This window comes from Nerophis ophidion, unplaced genomic scaffold (genome assembly GCF_033978795.1).
Source record: "Nerophis ophidion isolate RoL-2023_Sa unplaced genomic scaffold, RoL_Noph_v1.0 HiC_scaffold_46, whole genome shotgun sequence".
In the NCBI taxonomy this organism is placed as follows: domain Eukaryota; kingdom Metazoa; phylum Chordata; class Actinopteri; order Syngnathiformes; family Syngnathidae; genus Nerophis; species Nerophis ophidion.
In genome coordinates, this window is record NW_026906968.1 from 111,976 (window position 1) to 134,756 (window position 22,781).

The 22,781-nt window shown below is 39.1% G+C and overlaps 3 protein-coding genes across 8 annotated transcripts in view; 1 reads left to right on the top strand and 2 right to left on the bottom strand.

The window, feature by feature from the left end:
* Positions 1-10,516, bottom strand: part of LOC133546878 (gastrula zinc finger protein XlCGF17.1-like) — a 43,396-nt gene extending 32,880 nt beyond the window's left edge. Inside the window, exons 1-2 of the mRNA XM_061892730.1 lie at positions 10,497-10,516; positions 10,118-10,230 (exon numbers count right to left, since the gene is read on the bottom strand). The gene's annotated coding sequence lies outside the window, so the exon portion shown is untranslated. The remainder of the gene's footprint in view (positions 1-10,117; positions 10,231-10,496) is intronic.
* LOC133546863 (oocyte zinc finger protein XlCOF22-like) overlaps positions 1,849-22,781 on the bottom strand; it is a 58,376-nt gene continuing 37,443 nt past the window's right edge. The window contains exons 3-4 of one of the 2 annotated variants that reach the window (XM_061892703.1): positions 5,116-5,326; positions 1,849-5,079 (exon numbers count right to left, since the gene is read on the bottom strand). In XM_061892703.1, coding sequence (XP_061748687.1) covers positions 3,975-5,079; positions 5,116-5,326 — 1,316 coding nt within the window. In that variant the 3' untranslated portion in view covers positions 1,849-3,974. Of the gene's footprint in view, positions 5,327-22,781 lie in introns of both variants that reach the window. The other variant, XM_061892701.1, reaches the window with a different exon arrangement.
* The window catches only part of LOC133546869 (zinc finger protein 391-like), a 95,903-nt gene continuing 86,760 nt past the window's right edge, over positions 13,639-22,781 (top strand). For 2 of the 5 annotated variants that reach the window (XM_061892713.1, XM_061892717.1), the window contains exon 1: positions 17,844-18,333. In XM_061892713.1, coding sequence (XP_061748697.1) covers positions 18,159-18,333 — 175 coding nt within the window. In that variant the 5' untranslated portion in view covers positions 17,844-18,158. Of the gene's footprint in view, positions 13,717-17,843; positions 18,334-22,781 lie in introns of those variants that run through there. The other 3 variants (XR_009805276.1, XR_009805279.1, XR_009805277.1) reach the window with 3 other exon arrangements.

Here is a 22,781-nt window from a genome sequence, read left to right on the forward strand (position 1 = left end):
GACAGAGCTTCTCACCCTATCTCTAAGGGAGAGACCCACCACCCAGGCGGAGGAAACTCATTTGTGCCGCTTGTACCCGTGATCTTGTCCTTTCGGTCACAACCCAAAGCTCATGACCATAGGTGAGGATGGGAATGTAGATCGACCGGTAAATTTAGAGCTTTGCCTTTCGGCTCAGCTCCTTCTTCATCGATACAGCGTCCACATTACAATCCGCCTGTCGATCTCACCATCCACTCTTCCCTCACCCGTGAACAAGACTCCGAGGTACTTGAACTCCTCCACTTGGGGCAGGGTCTCCTCCCCAACCCGCAGATGGCACTCCACCCTTTTCCGGGCAAGAACAATGGACTCACACTTGGAGGTGCTGAGTCTCATCCCAGTCGCTTCACATTAGGCTGCGAACCGATCCAGTGAGAGCTGAAGATCCTGGCCAGATGAAGCCATCAGGACCACATCATCTGCAAAAAACAGAAACACAATCCTGCAGTCACCAAACCCGATCCCCTCAACGCCTTGACTGCGCCTCGAAATTCTGTCCATAAAAGTTATGGACTTGAATCCTGGAAGTCAGAATGAAAGTCTGATGTTCTTACAACAGAGCACTTCAGGGTTTCTTCACAACACGTAACAATAAATAAAAATGAAGCAAGATGCTTCTGGCAACATTTTGCTTGCATATTTGACCCCGTTCTTGGAAATACTGGTAGATTTGATTGACATGTGTTGCTTTCTTGACACAGAGCCAGTTCAAAGCAATGTTCTCAAATGTTTAGCAGGGTTAAGGTCCAGTCTCTGGAACGGACATTCCAGAAACCTGCCTGAAACCCTTTGAAAACAGTTTTTATGTGTGTTTAATATTGTTGTCTTGTTGGAAAAGCTGCTTGTGTACAAAGATCAGCCTTTTCACTCTTGATTGGAGGTGAGGCAAAGTCTCATCTGACCAGTAAACTTTTCTCCCAAAACTGCTTTGGGTTCAAGCACTTGGTGGGCTTGAGGTTTGACAGTTTCCACTCTGTCACTAAACATCCATCCATCCATTTTCTACTGTTTATCCCTTAAAACCGGACAATTCAAGGCATGAGCCGACTACAGCAGTGATGAACAAACTATATGAAAGTAGGTTTGAGGTTCTAGGTCACATGACTGAAGCTACTGACAATTGAAATGTTCTTAGTGAGCCAATGACAAGTACTTTATTGACGGTCCCTTAAACTAAAGCACTTGTCAGCAGGGACTGACAGAAGTGGCATGAGTTTTCAAACAGTCAGCCTGGCTGGATGTTGAATGTCTGTTGAATATCCAACTTGGAACTCATTTGACCTCTGTTTGGCATTTGGAGATCACTCCAGCAGCACTGAGAGCAGTCTGAGTCAAACTACCTTGAGATAAATGTTGCAATTGTCAATGCCAACACAGAAATGGACTCAAAAAACGCTATAGAAGTCATGGTAGCTTGATGCTAATATACATTGGCTTTGCTGTTGACATGCTACTGATTAGCATTAGCAATTTCTCATGACGTTAACACCCACCAAATGAGTTAATTAAAACTATAACTAAGATGAATGTTAGAATCAGACAGCTGGTGCATAATAAATCCAATATATTCAGTATTAACACTTTTTTGGGCGCAACAAAAGACATCATGAATTTACACTACAGCCATCTAGCGTACTGGACTTGCAAATGTAAATAAAGCTACATGTAACTGATGATATGAAAACAAAAAAAAAACAAAGGGTAACGAAAGGACCGCAGTTATCAATAATAATCTTATTTTTAAACGTTGCAATACAAATTTATCACAAACAATCAATATTATTAACACACACAAAAGTACCAAAAAGTCGTACTGTTGAGGACTGGTATTGATTTGGAGGTAGTGGAATTTGTTCCGAATCAGTTGAAAAGTGAACAGTACCCATCCCTACCAGCAAGTGTTGTTGTACTGGAAACTAATTTACAAACACAACTTCATCACACACAATACTCCACTATGGAATTGTTCTTATATTAAAATGAGAAACAAATCCATCTTTGAACAGCAATGGTTTGAAAAAGGCATTTGGTCGCTGATGTACTTATTGACTGATAACATTTTTATTATTTGATTATTTCATGAAGTACAACCTGGAACAAGAAAAATACTCATAACTTAAAAGTTTCCATTCTTTCTAAGGCAAAAGAGTTAATGAAAGAAAAAAAGTCGGAATTGACCACTTAAAGTCATATTTTGGATGTTGTTTTGCAATTGAAGACAACACTTGTTCGATCTGTGATTGGGAAACACAATAAACAGTTTATTTTATGAATGTATGCAAAGTAAATCTCTGTGGGATGATGTACAATATTGGCTTTTGTCTGACACTCCAAACTTTGACTGATATTGATGTTGTTGTGGGCATGTTAAAAAAGAAAAAAAAAAACATAAAAAAAATGTTTCAAACACAATACTGGATTTATTTAATATATCGACAAATGTAAGTTTGTAAAAACAAAACCATCCCTTCACAAAAATAATCTGCCTTTTTCTCTCACGTTTAGATTACGTAAAGGTCTGGGGACATACATATAAAATAATCACAACACAATCATCATAATACAGAGTAATAACGATAATTAAAGAGACCCAACAAATGATTCATAAGGTCAGACATTTTAAAATTGTATAAAAGACAACTGTTGAAATGATGTATAAAGTAAATAATAATATGCTTCCTGAAGTGGTCCAGAAGACGTTTCAGATGTGAACCAGTACATATGTATATCATATAAAGGTGATAATCTATGGCAGGGGTGGCCAACTAGTCAGAGACTAAGAGCCACTTTTTTTTCTGTGTTACTGCTAAGAGCCACATCATACACATGAAAATCATCTTTTAATAATGTATGCAAGCATACACAGACCTCTGCTCAGCCAGATCTAATGAAAATAACCACACCAACATGATATCAGTAATTTTCAACAGTTAACATTGTTTGCACTGTCTCACACACACAAACTCTCAGTTCAAGCAAGTCCATAAACAATAATAGAATAATTTTCAATAACATCTTTCTCTTACTATGCTGCTTAGTGAGACTTCTGGCATTCCTTATCTTGAACAATCCTCTTCAAATCTGGCTTGTATTCTGTTGTTGCCACTCTAAGCAATTCTTTCAAATGAGTGTAAGTCAGAACAGATCAATGCTTTGATTTCACATGTTTCAGGGTAGAAAACACAGACTCGCAGACGTACGCTGACCCAAACATGGACAGTATCTTAAGCGCAGCTCGTTTGATGTTGGGGTATTTTTCAATTGGCACACTTTTCCAGAACTCAATGGTCCCTTCCCTTAAAACAGCTTTCAGTTGATCCTCCTCACAAAGGTCGATCATCTCCAACTCAGCCGCAGCCTCATCTGTGACGAGCAGGGCTTTCAAACAGTCTGTCTCCGAATTAAATGGGTCGACGAGGATCGTAATCTGTGGTCTTTTCAGTTGTAGATCACAGAACCGGGTCACAAACCTTTTGTGCATGTTTGCAACCAGTGTTGTATATCTGTCTCTTTTCTCGTTTGACGTCACTCAAACAGGCTTAATGGTCAGTGTGCCATCTAGCTGTTGGGGGAGTGAATGACAGCGCCAGCCAAGCATTTTTGACGCATGTCATGTGACAGCTCCTGAAGAGCCGCATGAAACTAGTTAAAGAGCCGCATGAGGCTCGCGAGCCGCGGGTTGGCCAGGCCAGATCTATGGGATTATTAACAATTACAAATACAAATATGTAATACTTTCATATTTCAAACTATCTTAATCTATAAATGCAGAAGCATATTAACCAGATTGTTACACAAACAACAATGTCACACATGTTATATGGGCTGATGTTGTTAGAAAGTCAAAATGAAAGTCTGGACAGTTTATTTCAAATCCTGCAGTTTCATTTGCTGCTGCTGTTCTCACCAGCACACTTGTGTTTCTTACACTGCTACTTAGAAGACAATCTTTCACCACACACACTGCAACTCAACACTTTCTCTCCTGGGTGTCTTCTCATGTGTGCTACAAGGCTTGATCTTTCACAAAAGCTTCTGTTGCAGACTGAACAGGAATGTGATTTTTCTCCAGTGTGTGTTCTAGTGTGTCTTTTCAAATGTTGACTTTGTGTAAAACCTTTACCACAGATTGAACAAGAAAAAGATTTTTCACCAGTGTGTGTTCTCATGTGTACTTTCAAATCCTGACTTTGTGTAAAACCTTTACCACAGATTGAACAAGAAAAAGGTTTTTCACTAGTGTGTGTTCTCATGTGTCTTTTCAAATGTTGACTTTGTGTAAAACCTTTACCACAGGTAGAACAGGGAAAAGGTTTTTCACCAGTGTGTGTTCTCTTGTGTACTTTCAAACTCTGACTTTGTGTAAAACCTTTACCACAGGTTGAACAGGAAAAAGGTTTTTCACCAGTGTGTGTTCTCTTGTGTCTTTTCACATCCTGACTTTGTGTAAAACCTTTACCACATATTGAACAGGAAAAAGTTTTTTCACCAGTGTGTGTTCTCATGTGTCTTTTCAAATGGTGACTTTGTGCAAAACCTTTACCACAGAGTGAACAAGAAAAAGGTTTTTCTCCAGTGTGTGTTCTCATGTGTGTTTTCAGAAGACTATGGTATTTAAAAGTTTTGTGACTGAGAGAAGATGCGAAGTGTGTGTTGTCAGTGTGACATGTCTTATCATCTTTAGAGTCTTCATCATCAGTGTCAGGAGAGTGTGACGTTGTGTCCTCACTATCTGATAGTGGAGCTAAGAGCTTGTCTGCTTGTGATCCTCCACAGTGGTCTCCATCAGCTTCTGTTGTCATGTGTTGTGTTGAGCTGCTGCTTGGAGGCTCCCCCCCTCCCCTCTCCTCACTTTCACCTTTCACCTCATCATCTTCACTCTTCACAGGGACACCAGTCACTGGGAACTCCTCCAACCATTTAGGCTGACTGATGCCCTCTTCCTCCTCTTCCTCTTTAAAGCAGGGGGTCAGTGGGTCCTCCTCTTTCTTTTTAATGTGAGGGGTCAGTGGGTTCTTTTGCTCCTTAAAGTGAGGTGTCGGTGGGTCCTCCTCTTCTTTTTTGATGTGTAAGATCAGTGGGTCCTCCGCTAGCCCTTCAATGTGAAGGGTCAGTTTAACATTATGGGTCTGTGGCGTCTCGTCTTCCTCTTTAATGTAGGGGGGCTTTGGCTCCTCTCCTGCCTCTTTGATGTGTTGGGAATGTGGTACCTCTTCTTCCTCGTGTATGTGGGGGGACTGTGGTTCCTCCTCCTGCTCATGAGGAAGATGTTCTTCATCGATGTCTGCGGGACAAGAGAAAACAAAACATTCTTGATAAAAGTCCAGCTTTGCTCAGTCACATGAGACATTGTCTTGCACCAACATATGATCTCACAATCTCATCAGTTTCCCCTCACAACAGTCAGGGTACTTCCAGCTGACACATAAAAATACCTTCAGCGGAATGCCTTTCCAGGCCAACGTTCAATCCACCTTATTCATATAAAAACATCCTAAAAGTCATTCCTCCAATCCTTAATGGTAGACGCCATACGTGAAAGTGTGCTGTTCTCCCTCTGAATAAGTCATACACACACAGGAAATAATGTACCACATGCCAGCCTCCACGCAGTAGTACTAGTGATGAGCTCCCCCTGCTGGTGGACAATAATTACTTTAATTTTCACATTCATCTTTAGAGACATGTCTGTTATAAAAGAAGCATGAGCACAGTCAACATGTTGGCCAAGAAAAATTACATCTGTTTTGCTTTCATTCAGATAGTGTCACCACAGTTAAACTGGGAAGAAGTAATCAGATTACTGACTACACCTTCAAAAGATAACTTATTTACCTTATTAATAATAGTAATATTGGATTATATTAATTTAGAGCGTTTCTAGACACTCAAATAGCGTTACAGTGAGAACTGAGAAGGCATCATTCATGCAGTCCACACATTATCAAAATCAGAATCAGACAGACCGTATTTCCTTGAATTGCCGCCAGGTATATAGTATGCACCTGCCTAGAATTACTGCCGGGTCAAACTCGTTTTGCAAACTAATTAGCGCGTTCTTAGAATTACCGCCGGCTCAGGATTAACGCCGGGTCAAAGTTGTTTCGCCAAGTAATTAGCATATGCCTACAATTTCTGTCGGGTCACACTCGTCACGTCACGAGTGACACTTCACCTGTCATCATTTTCAAAATGGAAGAGACTGATTTCAATCATTTGAAATTGCATAAAGGGAAGAAGAGGGGCTTCACGGTGGCAGAGGGGTTAGTGCGTCTGCCTCACAATACGAAGTTCCTGCAGTCCTGGGTTCAAATCCAGGCTCGGGATCTTTCTGTGTGGAGTTTGCATGTTCTCCCCGTGACTGCGTGGGTTCCCTCCGGGTACTCCGGCTTCCTCCCACTTCCAAAGACATGCACCTGGGGATAGGTTGATTGGCAACACTAAATTGGCCCTAGTGTGTGAATGTTGTCTGTCTATCTGTGTTGGCCCTGCGATGAAGTGGCGACTTGTCCAGGGTGTACCCTGCCTTCCGCCCGATTGTAGCTGAGATAGGCGCCAGCGCCCCCCGCGACCCCGAAAGGGAATAAGCGGTAGAAAATGGAAATGGATGGAAGAAGATTAAGAGCTATTCAGTAGGATTTAAGGTCCAAGCTATTGAATATGCTAAAAAAAATAGTAAGCAGCTATGTTTTATTAATATACCATAGGTGTGTGTGTCAAATATGAGTCATTGTGTTAGAGGGCGCTTGTGATCCTTCTTGCGACTACTGAGCTGCAGAAGAAGTGACAACAAGCAGCATGAGTGAGCAATGTGTGTTTATTTTTTCCTCTCGCTTGCACTTTTAACATGGAGGATTACATATCTAAAATAAAACAATTTTCTAAACCGGACTCTCAATCGAAGAAGGAGGTAATAAAGGAAGATCTCCATCGAGACAGAGAGACTTTTAAAACTGAAAAAAGATAAGGAAGACTTGTTTAAACAAGTTATCGATGCTTTTGATCAGAAGGAGCTGTGCATGGACTTCATTTATAAGTAAAGGTAAGACCATAATACATTTTTTTTTATTAAATGTGCTTTTCATGATGGTATCCTTACATCACACTCAAATTTTTAAGCGCAGGACTAAATTTACCGCATGCCTTTGGTAAGTGCCGGAGTGAGAAGAGGTTTTAAAATAATTAGCGCATGCTTGCCTTTACCGCATGCCTTTGGTAAATGCCGGAGTGAGAAGAGGTTTTACATTAATTATCACCCCGGCGGCAATTCAAGGAAATACGGTACTTTATTAACCCCCAAGGGGAAGTTAACATTTTCAGCAATATGGTAAGCTACATTTAATAATAATAATAATAATAATAAGTAGATGACACAATTGTTCAAGGAATTGTGTGTGAATGCTCCAATGCTAAAATTGAACTGAAATGCTGACAGAATGTAGTGTGAATGTAAGAATAGTTTGAATGTTGGAATGGTTTAAATCAATGGTCTCAAACATGCGGCCCGCGGGCCAATTGCGGCCCGCGAGACGTTATTATGCGGCCCGCAAGTTTAATATGAACGGCGCTTGACAGCGTCATACTTGCCAACGTCCCCAATTTTCCCGGAGACCCCTGAATTTCAGGGCACCAGTTCTCTCAAAGCCCCTGTAGTTTTGTACCGGATCAAAAATATTCAGGGAGTGCCATAAGGGTGCTGCCTTTAGCGCCCCTTACAGCATGAACAGATAGCGTGCAAGCCTAGTTGTATGTTGCATCTGGCCATGAAATATGTACGTGTGTTATTGCAAGATATATTTGATCAACAGCTACACACGTCACACCAAGGGTGGCCGTAAGAAAAACTTTAAGACTGTTACAAATATGTGCCGGATTGTGAACCCACACAAACTAAGAATGACAAACACATTTCGGGAGAACATCCGCATCGTAACACAACATAAACACAACAGAACAATTAAAGGGGAACATTATCACAATTTCAAAAGGGTTAAAACCAATAAAAATCAGTTCCCAGTGACTTTTTTTATTTTTTGAAGTTTTTTTCAAAATGTTACCCGTCCCGGAATATCCCTAAAAAAAGCTTTAAAGTGCCTTATTTTCGCTATCTTCGAAGCCACTGTCCATTTTCCTGCGACGTCATCCAGTGCTGCCAATGTAAACAAACAATGCCGAAAACCACAGCAAGATATAGCGACATTAGCTCAGATTCAGACTCGGATTTCAGCGGTTTAAGCGATTCCACAGATTACGCATGTATTGAAACGGATGGTTGGAGTATGGAGGCAGATAGCGAAAACGAAATTGAATAAGAAACCGAAGCTATTGAGCGAATAACTATTGACGCTATTCGGCCATGTTTGCCTTAGCACCGCCGGTAAAATGTGCAGACCAACGATCGGAAGTTTCGCATCTTGTGACAATGGATCAACTTAAATCTGTTGATTGGTAAGTGTTTGTTTGGCATTAAATGTGGGTGGAGGGAAACGCTGGATGTAAATATAGTTTCAAATGTACATACAGCTAGCCTAAATAGCATGGTAGCATCAATTAGCTGGCAGTCACAATGCGACCAAATATGTCTGATTAGCACATAAGTCAACAACATCAACAAAACTCACCATTGTGATTTTGTTGACTTTATCGTTGCAAATGCATCTGCAGGTTATCCATACATCTCTGTGCCATGTCTGCCTTAGCACCGCTGGTAAAATGTGCAGACACTCCGGCACATTCAATGGGGGTCTGGCGGCAGATGTCTTGCCAGTGGTGCAACTTGAATCCCTCCCTGTTAGTGTTGTTACACCCTCCGACAACACACCGACAAGGCATGATGTCTCCAAGGTTCCAGAAAATAGTCGAAAAACGGAAAATAACAGAGCGGAGACGCTGTGTTTGTAATGTGTTTGAGAAAATGAAAATGGCGGCTTTGTTACCTAGGTGACGTCCCATTATGACGTCATCGCTCCTAAAGCGATAAACTGAAAGGCGTTTAATTTGCCAAAATTCACCCATTTCGAGTTCGGAAATCGGTTAAAAAAATATATGGTCTGTTTTCTGCAACATCAAAGTATATATTGACGCTTACATAGGTCTGCTGATAATGTTCCCCTTTAAAAAAGAAAAATTTGAGGCCTGTCGATGATGTGCTTTTTTCCCATCCATCCATCCATTTTTCTTCCCCTTTTCCCTTTTGTTTTCCCTTTTGGACTCACAGGTGGGCAGAAGAGGGGGTACACACTGGAAATTTCCATACAACCTTTACATTATTTATTTAAATGGTATCCTAATTAAAAATGTATCCTCCAGTTTGTGGCTATTATAAGGCATATTTCCACAGGATATGCATTTTTACAGCATGTTTTAAAGAGATAGCGATTAAAAAATGACTTCTGGGTATATAAAATTGATCAACTAATTCTTATTTAGGGGGCTTAGTGAGCGGAATCGAGGCGCTCCCATTGACTCAATTGATAAATCTAGGATAGTTAAGATTTTGCTGACATTTCTTCAAAACTTAGAATGCATAAAAAATAAAAAACAAAACATGTTGTTGTCACTCACAAGGTTTGTAAACGATATGCACAGTTAAAAGAAAAAATCTGATCCCCTTTGATATGTTTTCTACATCCTGTGAACGGGTTGATGCTGTGGTGAAAGTGAGAAAATAAATGCATGTCGGGAAAATTACAATTTCAGCAAAAATGGCTGGCAAACGTTTTAAAACCTGGTTAAAGATACACATGCCAGAAAGGCATGTGTATGTTGTAAAATGATGGTAGAATTAGCTTTATTATTTGGGTTTAGGGGCCATGTCATGGGGCCCGGCCCGGCTCTGACTTGTTCCACCACTGACAGTTTATTGTACAAATGTACTGGGATATGTAACTCATCTTTAGTAGTTACATTCCACAGAACACAGACAACCACGTGGTTGCAAGACCACGTTGCAAGTAGCAGACGGAATGCATCATCCTCACAAGACAACACAACTTCTTATACACAATATATTAAGCATAGTGTTATTCATCAAATATAAAGTTAGTAAAGATGTGAGAGTAAGAAGTAAACAAACCTGTTCTGTGTAACACAACTTGATGTTTCTTGAAAACAGCGTCCAGTAGTTGATGTTGTCGCTCCTTCTCCTCTTTTGTTGGACAAAGTTCCTCCTCATACTTTGCTATGGTTCTTTGGCACATTTTCACACAATCACAACACTTTACTCTCACACTTGATCTCTACTTAGCGATGTGTTGATAACGTCCTCGTCTCTTTGTTAGCAGCTAACAAGCTAAGCTAACTAGCGAGCTAAGCTAACTAACAAGCAAAGATAGCAGGAGAAGCGGCACAGTGCTTCTAGCGCATCGAGACCACTTTATCCTTAAATAAAGAATCACATATGTATTTTATACGCCGTAAATATTATAAACTGGATAACAAATAATAAGACTGACTTATTAGCGTCCTGCACACTCCTTCCTCCTGTTCTGCTGCTTTCCGTTTACCCCGGAAGCTGGGAATGACGTCACAGCCGAGCGGACGAAGAGGTAGCTCTATATAAGATATTGCCTGCTGTCACTGTTACCATGCTTTTATAACCTATAATATTTATTTGAATAACAATATGATATAAACGAGTGTCTTGTTTTTCAAAAATAAATTGAAAGTATATCAAACAAAGCTTTAATGTTGGGGTTCAGTGGCGCCCCCCTGCGACATTCATTGCAATGACAAGAGTGAAAGTGCTAGAAATTGTAGCGATATTACTGCCTGATTTATTTAAATTTACCCTTCCACGTGTTTTTATTGTTGTTCTGTTTTACTCTTAATCTATTTTGTACAAAACATTAAAAAAAACATTCAAATATCACAGAATGTGATGTCACGAGGTCCGTCATAAAACAAATTTTAAGTCCAGGAAGTGACGTAGATTCGCGCATGCGTGAATCGTGTCATGAATTAATTTCAATTTTTGTAAAGTGTGAGACATTTGCTGTCATAAACAAAAGTCTCTCTATTTACTGAAATAATTTAAGTGGTTTTAAATGAGTACGTTCATGTACAAGTTTATTTATTTGTGTATTTTTTTATTCAATGTTATTGTTATAGTCTCTCATATTTACTTTTACTTTCTTTAACAGGTTTTGTTAGTAGAAGGATTGGATTTAAAGTAATGTTTATTATATTGCTGAGTAAAATATTGAAACATTTTTTTGTCATATTGCATCTAAAGTACCTTAAAATTGTTTATGTATGTTTAATTGTTCAATAAAAAAAAATAATAAATACAAGTAGAACTCGTTAGCAAATAAACTCTTATAATAACATAAGTAATGTTGAAGTCTTATTACATGACATATCAATATGTATATTAAATATAATTTCAATAGTTGGCAAGTAAACAAAATGCATTTGCCATACCTAATTGTATTATATCAATTATAACTCAACCCCACACATTACAACATGTATTCACACTTTGTTGTGTGGAACTATTTTACACAAACTTACATTCAATTATAGTCATGATTATAATATAATAGGCTATATAACAATGTGTGTTTTGGATCTAAATTAATTCATTGAAAATAAATTGATAAACAATTAATGTTTTTAGTGAGGTGGCATCTTTTTCACCTGGAAACTTATCTACTTAAGTGTGCAAATAAAGTCTTACGTATTACTTGTATTACATTTGAATAGAACCTTATTGAGCATATTAACAAGACTCTGTTAAAAAATGTGCCGAGTATGAAAAAGGTCATTTTGTATTTGCGTACAGGATGTAGAATGACGATGATTTTAACCCACCATAAAACAAATCAGGAAGATTGGAGAATGTGGAAGGAAGTTATGACTGTTAAAATGTTGCACCACAAGGGGGCGATGTTGGTGTCGATATCAATGACTAGTCATGATCAGACCCCGACCTAAAGGCCTCATATCAGTTTGCAAGGAGATCCCATCATCTAAAGAGAAGTAAAGACAACTTGATGGTTGATGGCGAGGGGCAGTTTTGGCTGCCAGGCTCCGCCCACCACCAATGGGTACCAACAGGTACTGACCCATTCTGCACGACAGGGTGTCATCATCATCATTTGTACCAACTCTGAGTACAATCTCAGTTTGTGGAGCCAAGTTATAAATATGTAAAGTTGTGTGGCGAGCCATCAGGTCAAAGTTTGGTCAAAGTCCCGAGGAGGAGTTTGTTCAAGTACCACCCCTTTTTGCCTTCAACATGGCTGATGGAAACCAAAATGGGCGACTTTCTTTTGGCTCTCAAATATGGCTTCTTGAGACTTTTACGTTCCTCCTGTCATGATAGACGCCACTGGTGATGTTGGTGGCGATACGTGAATCTGGGGCGAGGGGCACAATCATTCACATTTTCAAGAGTTAATATTTGATGTTTGGCTTCGGGGCTCCTAAACTAAATCATTTTTTGCTTGCAAGATTTGGAGAGTTTTGGTGCCGAGTAAGGTCCTGAAAAATGTGATCCAAGAGGATCATTTTTATTCAAGGCCGAATAAAGATTGAAGTGAAAGAGTTGATTTCCAGTCCTGCAGGTTCTCAGCAGCACACTTTGTTTGTCCAGCTGCTTCTTAGAAGAGAACCTTTCCTCACACACACTGCACATTCTATCACATTCTAGAACTATCCTTTAGCCACGCCCCCTGGGCTAATATACTTCCAGTGTTGTGACCTCTGTTTACAATTTGTCAGCTCCAAAATATACCTTCTCACTGGCTACTCGGCCTGTCAATCTTTGGCCTCCACACCATTCCAGTCAGAAGCCATTCTCCATTCAAAAGCAATACTTGGCTGCCACTTCTCTCATCAACTACATCCCTCCAGAAAATACACTGATAATACTTGATCTGAAGCAATCAAATATAGAATTAATCTACTCAGGTCCAAGGGCGTAGAATTGGGAAGGGATGCTAGGGACACGTCCCTACAAATATCCAGCCGCTACTGTGTAGTCACTATCAATACAAGCGCTGCCCGTAATGTTTAGTCAATGATTATGGCACAGAAAGGGTTAAATGTCGGTCTCTGCTAGAAGTCTCGCCTTAACCTAAATATCGCTCCCTGATTGGTTGCCACTTTCAGGCTAACTTACGTGTGATTGGCTGTCCCTGCTGTCACTCCTGCTTGTAAAAGCTAGCCTACATGCTAGTTGCTAGCGAGCGGACGAGAGGCAGTGTGTCACGCCAACAACCTTCCCCCCTCCCTTTACTTCCGTGGTCATGATTAATACAGACGTTTTGTTAATGCTATATTATAAAAATATAACGCTGTATTATAAAAATACAGACTTTTTTTAACGCTGTATAATAAAAAATTGAACAAATTAAAAAAAACAATTTACAAACACAAGCTATGGGATGACGTAAGAGGAAACATGAGGAAATGTAAACCCGGAAGTAAATCCGTCATCCCAAAGTTTGTGTTTGTAAATTTTTTTATTTTTTTTTATTTGTATTTTTTATAATATAATGTTAACAAAACGTCTGTATTTTTATAATATAGCGTTATATTTTTATAATATAGCGTTAACAAAACGTCTGTATAATCATGACCCCGGAAGTAAATGGGGGGGGGAGGTTTTTGTAGGGGGGAAAAAATTTGGCGTGACAAGTGCAACTCGGTGTAAGTTGTAAGTTCTAACTTGTAAGTAAGTGTAAGTTGTAAGTAAGTGTAAGTTGTCAACATGTTCAGCATTTGTTGTTCCTGGCACACGTTAGCTAGATGGATTTTAATATCAGTGGTGTGATTTACATTGTGTTTGTGTCTGTTTGCGTGCGTGCGTGCTGTAGGTTTTGAAGGATGTCAATGAAAAGAAAAGTGGATATAAGAGACTTCTTTAGGAGTCAAACTGTAAGTTACTTCAAGGGTGTATAGAGGCTCAACAATATTGAATAATTCAACAATATATCACTCCAGTCACGCCCCTCAGAGTGCTATAATGAGCATATACCATGGACTGGAGCTATATATTGCTTTTATAAAACGGTTACCAATAAAGGCATTATAAAATAGGAATACTCAATCAATTTAATGTAGTTTTATTCAACCAGAAATACATATTATCCAATAAAATAGCCTGACTGGAATAAAATAGTCCCTCCTATCCAGACGTTAGCTCCAAATTAGCTCTGCATCTCGTCTTTTCCTCCGCTTTTTTTCAGTGAAAGTCAATGCTCAGTCCCCTCTACCATTGTTGACCCTCCCCGTGGGTAAAAGTTAACCTTAAACGTGTGAATTCAACTACTTTAGTCCGTTTTTTAACATCGTAAAAACATCAGCTGTCTTTTACTATGGACTGCAACAGTCCGTTGTCATGGATACATGACAACAACTTCCATTCATAGCAGTCATGCGTGCCTGAGGCGTAGTGATAGCCTACTGTGATAAGGCTTTAGAATATTTAAACCACGGTTAACAGCCAATCAGATCGCCGGATTTCACCTTTCCGTTTTATTTTGGAAATTATTTTTTAGTTTCATGTATTTGTGTAGAAGTGAGCAACGGTTTGAAAATACCAAAGTGGTGGAAATACAATAAAACCTCACTAGATGATCATGTGATTTTACAATGCTAAAATATAATTCATTAATATGAACTAATATTCATATTTAGTAAAAGCCTTTTTGCTCAGGCAGTAACTGTACCATCAAGCTCTATGGTCATTGTCCTTAATGTATCTGTCATGCATCAACATATTTTTGGCCAGCAGTTCATTTCTGTTACAGAGCGGCGGAGGCATGTGTTTGGCTCTTTCCAATAGGAACAACCAGTGGACACTAATCTGCTTGTATTGGAGTATTAGTGACAAACATATTTATAGTACAAAAGCAGCAATAGAAAGAAGTAGTTGAAGGGAAAAATTGTGAGTGATTTAAACACAAGTTGGGGAAAAGATTATTACAGTAATTTATGTTCATTTACAATGTTGTATTGCATGAATGTATTTCTGATGTTGTTGATGGACAGTAGGCTATGTTGATTGACAGTATGATGCACACTTGCACTACAGCCCTACACTAAAGAGGAAAGCTGAGAACTCTTCCAAGTTGTCTCCCTTGCTTTCATTTTAGTTGCTGTACCTATATAACATCTGCATGATGTGAAATTATGATTGCTAATGTAAAAAAAAAAGTAAACTTTCAGAGTGCTGCCTTGGAGCACTTTTGTGTCCCCACCAATCTCAAAATCAAACCTATTCCCTTGGGTTAGAGTGTCTGCCCTCAGACTGGAGAGTCGTGAGTTCAAATCCTGGCCGAGTCATACCAAAGACTATAAAAACAGGACCCATTGCCTCCTTGCTTGGCACTCAGCATCAAGGGTTGGGGGTTAAATCACCAAATGATTCCCGAGTGCGGCCTCCGCTGCCCTCACCTCCCAGGGGGTGAACTTGGGGATGAGGATCATTTCACCACACCTAGTGCGTGACTACCGTTGGGAACTTAACTTTAACTTACATAGGGACTGTGAATGATTCCAAAAAGTGCAGTTCCCCTTGAAATTAGAAAATAGAATAACAAGATATCATGTGAAGTGAAGGGAATTATATTTATATAGCGCTTTTCTCTACTGACTCAAAGCGCTTTACATAGTGAAACCCAATATCTAAGTTACATTTAAAACAATGTGGGTGGCACTGGGAGCAGGTGGGTAAAGTGTCTTGCCCAAGGACAAAATGGCAGTGACTAGGTTGGCAGAAGCTGGGATCGAACCTGTTACCCTCAAGTTGCTGGCACGGTCACTCTACCAACTGAGCTATACCGCCCCAAGTAACAAGAAAAGAATATATTAATAATAAAGTTCCTCATAGCAAATGTGATGAATGGGAAGAGCTGGACGAAATGGCTGGGGGAAGTGAAGTCTGGCCTTCTCCGCTTAGGCTGCTGTCCCCGCGACCCCACGGAAGACGAGTGATGAATGGAGGAAATGACTGCTGTCTGATTATCACATTAATAACACAATAACAATCATGTGTCTGAGTACACATACTGATCAAATTATTTTAACACATCATTTTCATGTTAATGATAAAATATAAAGTTAGTAAAGATGTGAGAGTAAGAAGTGAACAAACCTGTTCTGTGTAACACAACTTGATGTTTCTAATAATCTCCAAAGTTGAGTGAGATGAGTGGAGTTGATGCTGACACGGAGGATGAATAAAGTGTAGTTAGTAGATGTGCCGAGGCTTAGAAGCGTGTGTGGAGTAAAGGAGGACTTTGCTGCGAAGAACATATCCTCCACGCATGCGTCACTTAGGGGCGGGGCCAACGAGTCATAGTGATGGGCAAGTCGTGAACAAACCATTCAAAATCTATGTTTTCATGGTGCCCACACAAAACATGGCAACAAATGATATTTCAAATATATAAACCGTATTTTACTTTAAATCATGTATGTATGAAAATAATTAAAGGCCTACTGAAAGCCACTACTAGCGACCACGCAGTCTGATAGTTTACATATCAAAGATGAAATATTAACATTGCAACACATGCCAATACGGCCGGTTTAGTTTACTAAATTACAATTTTAAATTTTCCGCGGAGTTTCTTGTTGTAAAAGTCGCGGAATGATGATGCGTGTTTTGTGACGTCTCGTGTTGTAGCGAACATATTAGCCCAGCACCACACACGGCTAAAAGCTGTCTCTTTTCATTGCATAATTACACAGTATTTTGGACATCTGTGTTGCTGAATCTTTTGCAATTTGTACAAGTAATAATGGAGACTTTAATTAAGAATTTTGTTGGTGGAAAGCGGTGGATTGCAGCTGCTTTTAGCACTGAAACACAGCCGGTGTTTCTTTGTTTGTTGTGAAGCTTTAACACAGAGCGGTCAAGCGAACATGTTTCTCTACGTCAACCAGCAAGTTTTCGGATGGGAAAATTGTGATATTAAGTCGGCTCTTACCGGAGACTTCAGTGGATTATGAGACCTCCTCCTGCAGCTGTCAAAAAGGCAGCTGGGATCTTGGCTCCTCGGCTTCTCTCAGAGACACTGGCGTTCACCACAGCCATCCAACTTTCAGGTATGACTTTAGAATCTCACTAAAATACTATTAACACTTTAGGCAGATAAGGGATTTTCCAGAATTATCCTAGTAAATGTGTCTAATTACATCTGAAACGCTGCCACTGCCGTCGCCCGGAGCTGTCACTTTTTTTTTGTTTTTTTGGTGCTTCACTCTAACATTCCTTATCCACAAATCTTTCATCCTCGCTCAAATTAATGGGAAAATTGTCGCTTTCTTGGTCTGAATAGCTCTTGCTGCTGGAGGCTATGATTATAAACAATGTTCAGATGTGAGGAGCCCTACAACCAGTGACATCACGCGCACATCGTCTGCTACTTCCGGTAAAGGCAATGCTTTTTTATTAGTGACCAAAAGTTGCGAACTTTATCGTCGATGTTCTATACTAAATCCTTTCAGCAAAAATATGGCAATATCGCGAAATGATCAAGTATGACACATAGAATGGAACTGCTATCCCTGTTTAAATAAGAAAATGTCATTTTAGTAGGCCTTTAACTAGTACTGTTTTTAATGCACTTATTGTGTTGTCTGTCTAATTGTAATAAATGCAGACGTGGTGTGTTCAACGTTGACTCACACAGCGTGCTCATAACCACATTCTAGCTGTCCGCATGGTGACATACGACACCACTTCACGGGGCTACCGCGCATGCTCGTCACTACTGTTGCATGCTGGGTAGTGTGGTTCTTATACTCCCTAGCTCAAAGCATCACAACCATTACTCTTTGGCCCCGCCCCTAAGGACGCATGCGTTGCGTGGAGGACATGCGGGTTGCAGCAAAGTCCTCCTTTACTCCACACACGCTTCTAAGCCTCGGCACATCTACTAACTACACTTTATTCATCCTCAGTGTCAGCATCAACTCCACTCGTCTCACTCAACTTTGGACATTATTAGGCCCGCTTAGTTTGTTTGTTGTTTGAGCGCGCCAATTAGCTTAGCATGCTAGATAGCTTAGCTTGTTAGCCGCTAACAAAGAGACGCGGATTTGATCAACACATCGCTTAGTTAAGATCAAGTGTGAGTGTAAAGTGTTGTGATTGTGTGAAAATGTGCGAAAGAACGATAGAAAAGTATGAGGAGGAACTTTGTTGTGTGAAAATGTGTGAAAGAACGATAGCAGAGTACAAAGAGGAACTTTCTCGGACTAAAGAAGAGAACGAGAGACTACGTCAACTATTGGAGGCTGTTTTCAAGAAACCTCAAGTTGTGTTACACAGAACAGGTTTGTTTACTTCTTACTCTCACATCTTTACTAACTTTATATTTCATCATGAACATGACGTGTTTGCAGCAGTCATTTCCATTAGATCAGGGGTGTCCAAACTTTTTCCGCAGAGGGCCGAACACGGAAAAATGTTAACATGCGGGGACCATTTTGATATTTTTCATTTTCAAACCATAACAAAATATATGGATTTTTTTTTTAATCCTTAGGTCTCCTGGGGAGCATAGAGGGCTTCAGTCAGTAAAATGTTACAAATAAGTAAAATTATTATTCTTTTTTATTTGATGCTTACAATAAATCTCTATATCAACTTGAGGTTGATATAAAGTAAAACAAATAAGGTTTTATGTCTTTTCTGTCAAAGACAACTTAGTTTTTTATAGTAAAACTGAACTATGCAGTATTTCGATAGATATATAGTACTTTATTGATTCCTTCAGGAGAGTTCCTTTATTTAGCAATTAAACCTCTCAAAGATCAATAATGCAGGACACCTTTGATTTTAATTATTTAATATTTTTGAGTAATCACAGTGAAAAGTTAAATAAAATCCTACTAAATATAATTGAGATTCGAACCCCATTAATAAAATGATGCATTTTTATTATAATTTTTTTTACTTTAAACACTTAAATTTCAAGATCAACTTCCGATATATCTATTGATTTTAAGTTTGAACTATTATTTTGTTTATTTTATGCTCTTTTGTCAAAACTTTGATGTTTTTATATGGCAACCACAAAACATATGCAATATTTTTTCCACATAAAACATTTTAAAAGGATAATTTTTAAGTAATAATTCATTATAACATAGATTTTTTTTGTCCTTTTTTTTGAGCAATGGAAAAAAAAGAAAATAAAGACAAAAGGGGGAAAAAAACTGCCTGCATGGCAGCTTTGTGTCAACATTGCCACTTTTTCTCATTAGATTTCACCTCATTCCACTTTTTTTAGATGTTTTTTTTTTAATTTTTGCAATTCTATCAATTTTGCAATTTTTGCAGAATATCTGGCGGGTCGGTAAACGATTAGCTGCGGGCCGCAAATGGCCCCCGGGCCGCACTTTGGACACCCCTGCATTAGATAATGTCCAAATATAGGTGATTTGGCACAATTATAATTAAAAAAACAAAAATAATGTTGTTTTTCATCAGATATGTACTAGTATTGTATATGTGGATGGGGGCCCTGCTTTGGTAATAATGTGTACCCCTCTCAGAGATCACATTTAGTTCCACTTCAAACATTCACATGATGGACAATAAGATGAGATGGTATAACGTGAACAGTTGTGGAACCTTTTTACTCGGGGGGTGACGGGATTTTGTTGGAAGCGCGATGTATGAGCAGACGCCGTTTGGGTATAACAAAATGGTGTCTGCCAATGTAGTTTACAATGTCATTACGTCAGTAGTTGTCAAACTTTTTTCACCAAGTACCACCTCAGAAAATACTTGAATTTCCAAGTACCACCATCATGAACAGCATTAAAATACAGTAGCATAGTAGGCCTTAATTATTCATAAAAAACAAGGAAGACACATTATTTAACAAGTATATTTAATCATTTTAAATACTGTTGCATTACACACAGTTTGAACAGTAACACTGTGTTTGCATGTAGGAATTGATTGGTTGATTGATTGATGCTTTTATTAGTAGATTGCACAGTTAAGAACATATTCCGTACAATTGATCACTAAATGGTAACACCCCAATAAGTTTTTCAACTTGTTTAAGTCGGGGTCCACGTTAATCAATTCATGGTAAAAAATGAATTGATTAGAAAATAAAAGACTGTACTTAAATATTACATAGTGCACACCAGATAGATTCCGGTGCGCACCATAGTTTCTAGGATGCAGCTTCCTCAGTTGACCTCTGACCTGGTCCACAGAGATGACTAATGTCTGGTGGAGGAGGAGGAGGAGGAGGAGGAATAGGGGGTTGCAACCATGGCTGGGGGGGAGAAGAAGAGGGGGTGGCTGTGGTGGGGGGTGGGGAGGACACCCCCCACTTCAACCGGTTCTGGTTGAACCGGTTGAAGAAGTTCTCAATCTCATTGGCCCTCTCTATTGTCCCCCCTACTGCTCTGGTCTTTGTCTTGTAGCCTGTGATGGTTTTCACACCTTCCCAGACCTCCCTCATGTTGTTCTGCTCCAGCTTCTTCCTGTAGCTGTCCTTAGCCTTCCTCACGTGTCCTTTCACCTCCCGCTGTGCTGCTCTCATTGCCTCCCTGTCTCCACTCCTGAAGGCAGCTTTCTTCTTGTTGAGCACAGCTTGAACCTCCTGTGTTACCCAGGGTTTGTCATTAGGGTAGCACTGAACAGTCTTAGCAGGGCAGGTCACGTCTAGGCAGAAGTTGAGGTGATCCGTAAGACAGTGAGTCTGACCATCAATGTCCTCACCATGTGGAAACTGTGTTCCATTTGTCTGTCACAGAATGACATCACACTAAGACGTTCAGTGACAGTTTTCCAATGTTTATCAGTGATGTTTCTTCAGTTATTTAGAATTTTTGTACTGTATCAATCAATCAATCAATGTTTATCTAGCCCTAAATCACAATTGTCTCAAAGGGCTAAAAAGGCAGTAAAAACCTTTTAAACAAAGTGTTTGCTCGTGACATTTTCTGAAATTTGTAGGTATATTCTTGCTATCGTTTTCAGAATGTATAATATTGTGTCTCAGAGATATGCTTTGACATTTTTGCCGATGACATCTATTAAACAAGACAAGGAGCAAAGAAATCAAACACAGACAGGATTCAATTTAGCTCATGAGGAGAAACGTCTGGGCTGCAACTTCGTACAGTTTCCCACCACGCTCTGACGAGGGAGTTCCACGCGTCCTCTTTCCTTTGGGGCTTTTCTGATTACATAGCTGCTTCTAAAGGGAGGGGGGTCGTAAACGGCTGTCGCACTCGATCATAAACAGCTAAAAGAAAAGGTGCCTGATGCTGCGTCAGGTCTGCTCCCTCTCCGCTTTGTAGATCTCGGGTCAAGAAAAGGTCTTCCTGTGGCTGTCAAAAGATCAAAGAAACCGACACCTCCATGTTGCATCCCATCGCAGACAGTGGAGTTTTACAAGCCTTTTGTTTGATAAGATGAAAGACAGCTTTGGTCTCGTCGCAGGGGACCTGAATTCAATGGAACAAAAAGTTGTTTTATAACTTATATATAATTATTCTGACAATTTTGTTATTATTGTTAATACTATCTGGAATCAATTATTGGTTGCAGTAAAGTAGAAAAATGGGTAGTTTTTAGCTCTAAAAAGGGTATTTCAACAAGTAAACAGTACAGTAGGTACTAGGTTTATACATGTGTAATGCCCATAAGGGTATTCCAGTACAATATGCCGAGATGAGATGTGTAAATATCAAAATATTACTTGAAATCAATTTTTGGCAGCAGTAAAGTGGTTGTTTTGGTATATTTTAGCTTTGTAAAGGGTATTTCTACAAGTATACAGTACAGTAGGTACTTGATTTATATATATGTCATGCCCATAAGAGTATTTAGTAAAATATGCAGAGATGAGATGTATCAATATCAAACTATTACTTAAAATACATTTTTGGCAGCAACAAAGTGGTCATTTGGGTAGATATTTGCTCTAAAAATGGTATTTCAACAAGTAAACATTACAGTAGGTACTTGATTTTGATATATGTAATGCTCATAAGGGTATTTTAGTAAACTAAGCAGAGATGAGATTTGTCAGTATCAAAATATTAATTGAAATCAAATTTTGGCAGCAGCAGAGTGGTTGTTTTGGTATATTTTAGCTTTGTAAAGGGTATTTCTACAAGTATACAGTACAGTAGGTACTTGATTCATATATACACATGTAATGTCCATAAGAGTATTCTAGTAAAATATGCAGAGATGAGATGTGTCAATATCAAAATATTACTTAAAATACATTTTTGGCAGCAACAAAGTGGCCATTTGGGCAGATATTTGCTCTAAAAAGGGTATTTCAACAAGTAAACAGTACAGTAGGTACGTGATATTGATATATGTAATGGTCATAAGGGTATTCTAGTAAAATGCGTGTGTGTAAATATGCAATGTGTAAATATCAAAATATTACGTGAAATCACTTTTTGATTCAAGATTGTTTATTGTCATATGCACAGTTAAACAGACAGTTTGCCGTACAATGAAAATCTTACTTTGCTAGTCCACTCTTCAACAAGTCACACGGTACTTAGCTAAAAATAAAAAATAAAAATGTATATACAAGACACAGTAAGTAACATAACATTATTGCACATTCTGATTGACAGTCAACAGTATAAATATGGAGGTGACCTTGGGTCACAGCAGCAGTTAAAGTGTCTTTAGTGATCAAAGGTGAAACGTGTCTACAGTGATGGTTCACAGTTCGGGGGTGGTCAAGGTAGCTGTCTTTTGTTCAAAAAGACAAAAGTAATAA